Genomic DNA, 2498 nt, shown 5'->3' with positions numbered 1-2498 from the left:
ATGTTACACATAGAGTTGGAGAATGAATAAATGTTACATACAGAGTTGGAGAATAGAATAAATGTTACACATAGAGTTGGAGAATGAATAAATGTTACATACAGAGTTGGAGAATGAATATATGTTACACATAGAGTTGGAGAATGAATAAATGTTACACATAGAGTTGGAGAATGAATATATGTTACACATGGAGTTGGGGTGTTGTGGCAGACTGTACTAACATTATTACAGCACGTTATAAAACAGTACATGGTCATGAATACCATATAAATATAATTAAAATTGGGGTTTTTCTCCTTCCATTACAGCTACCTATTAGCTGGAAAACAACACAGCCAATCTGTCAGACTTTGATTAGGTTAAAGTTTAAATCCAAGAAGTTTATATGGACACAAATTTCATTATTTCATATGTCCTCTTCTTTTTTTTATGAAACACCCACACAATCCGCCAACGATTAAAGCTATATCTATTACCAATCCGCTAACGATTAAAGTTATATCTATTACCAATACTCCAACGATTAAAGCTATATCTATTACCAATCCGCCAGGGATTAAAGCTATATCTATTACCAATCCGCCAGCGATTAAAGCTATGTCTATTACCAATCCGCCAACGATTAAAGCTATATCTATTACCAATCCGCCAACGATTACTTTTCTTATTTTATTTTATCTTGTATCTTTATAAACATTAGTTTCAGATGTACTATTAGTATGCTCTGCTGACTCTACGTCTAAACAGTAAACATGTTTAGTAATAATTTATCTCGAACGCCAGTCTCCTCTAAGGTTACAATGTCGCAAGCGTTTAATTAATGGATTTTCATTGGTCACAAAACGTTGATACAATGTCGCAAGCGTTTAATTAATGGATTTTCATTGGTCACAAAACGTTGATAGGGAGAATGGTGTAAAGTTATACTGATGTAAGTTGTAAAACGAACATTACGTCTACGCCTGTACTTGAAGTTAACAACAAGCGTTGTGTGTTCCATAAGTAAGATATACTATATTATTTCTGCAATATTTCTAATATCCTGGTAGTTTATTTATGATAATATTCTTGTAGTTTAGCGTGTAGCTGGAGCATGATGATAATATATTCGTAGTTTAGCGTGTGGCTGGAGCATGATGATAATATCCTCGTAGTTTAGCGTGTGGCTGGAGCATGATGATAATATCCTGATATTTTAGCGTGTGGCTGGAGAATGATGATAATATTCTTGTAGTTTAGCGTTTAGCTGGAGCATGATGATAATATACTCGTAGTTTAGCGTGTAGCTGGAGCATGATGATAATATCCTTGTAGTTTATCGTGTGGTTGGAGCATGATGATAATATACTCGCAGTTTAGCGTGTAGCTGGAGCATGATGATAATATCCTTGTAGTTTATCGTGTGGTTGGAGCATGATGATAATATCCTCGTAGTTTAGCGTTTAGCTGGAGCATGATGATAATATACTCGTAGTTTAGCGTGTAGCTGGAGCATGGTGATAATATCCTCGTAGTTTAGCGTGTGACTGGAGCATGATGATAATATTCTCGTAGTTTAGCGTGTGATTGGAGCATGGAGATAATATCCTTGTAGTTTATCGTGTGGATGAAGCATGATGATAATATTCTTGTAGTTTAGCGTTTAGCTGGAGCATGATGATAATATACTCGTAGTTTAGCGTTTAGCTGGAGCATGATGATAATATCCTCGTAGTTTAGCGTGTGACTGGAGCATGGTGATAATATTCTCGTAGTTTAGCGTGTGACTGGAGCATGATGATAATATCCTCGTAATTTAGCGTGTGACTGGAGCATGATGATAATATCCTCGTAATTTAGCGTGTGACTGGAGCATGGTGATAATATCCTGGTAGTTTAGCGTCTGGCTGGAGCATGGTGATAATATTCTCGTAGTTTAGCGTGTGACTGGAGCATGGTGATAATATCCTTGTAGTTTAGCGTGTGACTGGAGCATGATGATAATATCCTGGTAGTTTAGCGTATGGCTGGAGCATGGTGATAATATTCTCGTAGTTTAGCGTGTGACTGGAGCATGATGATAATATCCTGGTAGTTTAGCGTATGGCTGGAGCATGGTGATAATATTCTCGTAGTTTAGCGTGTGACTGGAGCATGATGATAATATCCTGGTAGTTTAGCGTATGGCTGGAGCATGGTGATAATATTCTCGTAGTTTAGCGTGTGACTGGAGCATGGTGATAATATTCTCGTAGTTTAGCGTGTGACTGGAGCATGGTGATAATATCCTTGTAGTTTATCGTCTGGCTGGAGCATGGTGATAATATTCTCGTAGTTTAGCGTGTGACTGGAGCATGGTGATAATATCCTTGTAGTTTATCGTCTGGCTGGAGCATGGTGATAATATTCTCGTAGTTTAGCGTGTGGCTGTAGCATGATGATAATATCCTTGTAGTTTATCGTCTGGCTGGAGCATGGTGATAATATACTCGTAGTTTAGCGTATGGCTGTAGCAT

General features: G+C 37.4%; 1 protein-coding gene across 1 annotated transcript in view; it reads left to right on the top strand.

Moving 5' to 3' along the window:
• LOC111089457 overlaps nucleotides 1-2498 on the top strand; it is an 11991-nt gene that overhangs the window by 6075 nt on the left and 3418 nt on the right. Inside the window, exon 2 of the mRNA XM_022401995.1 lies at nucleotides 940-1005. Within this exon, the coding sequence (XP_022257703.1) occupies nucleotides 940-1005 (66 nt within the window). The remainder of the gene's footprint in view (nucleotides 1-939; nucleotides 1006-2498) is intronic.

This window comes from Limulus polyphemus, unplaced genomic scaffold (genome assembly GCF_000517525.1).
Source record: "Limulus polyphemus unplaced genomic scaffold, Limulus_polyphemus-2.1.2 Scaffold6307, whole genome shotgun sequence".
In the NCBI taxonomy this organism is placed as follows: Eukaryota; Metazoa; Arthropoda; class Merostomata; order Xiphosura; family Limulidae; genus Limulus; species Limulus polyphemus.
This window is presented reverse-complemented; position numbering and strand designations above follow the sequence as displayed.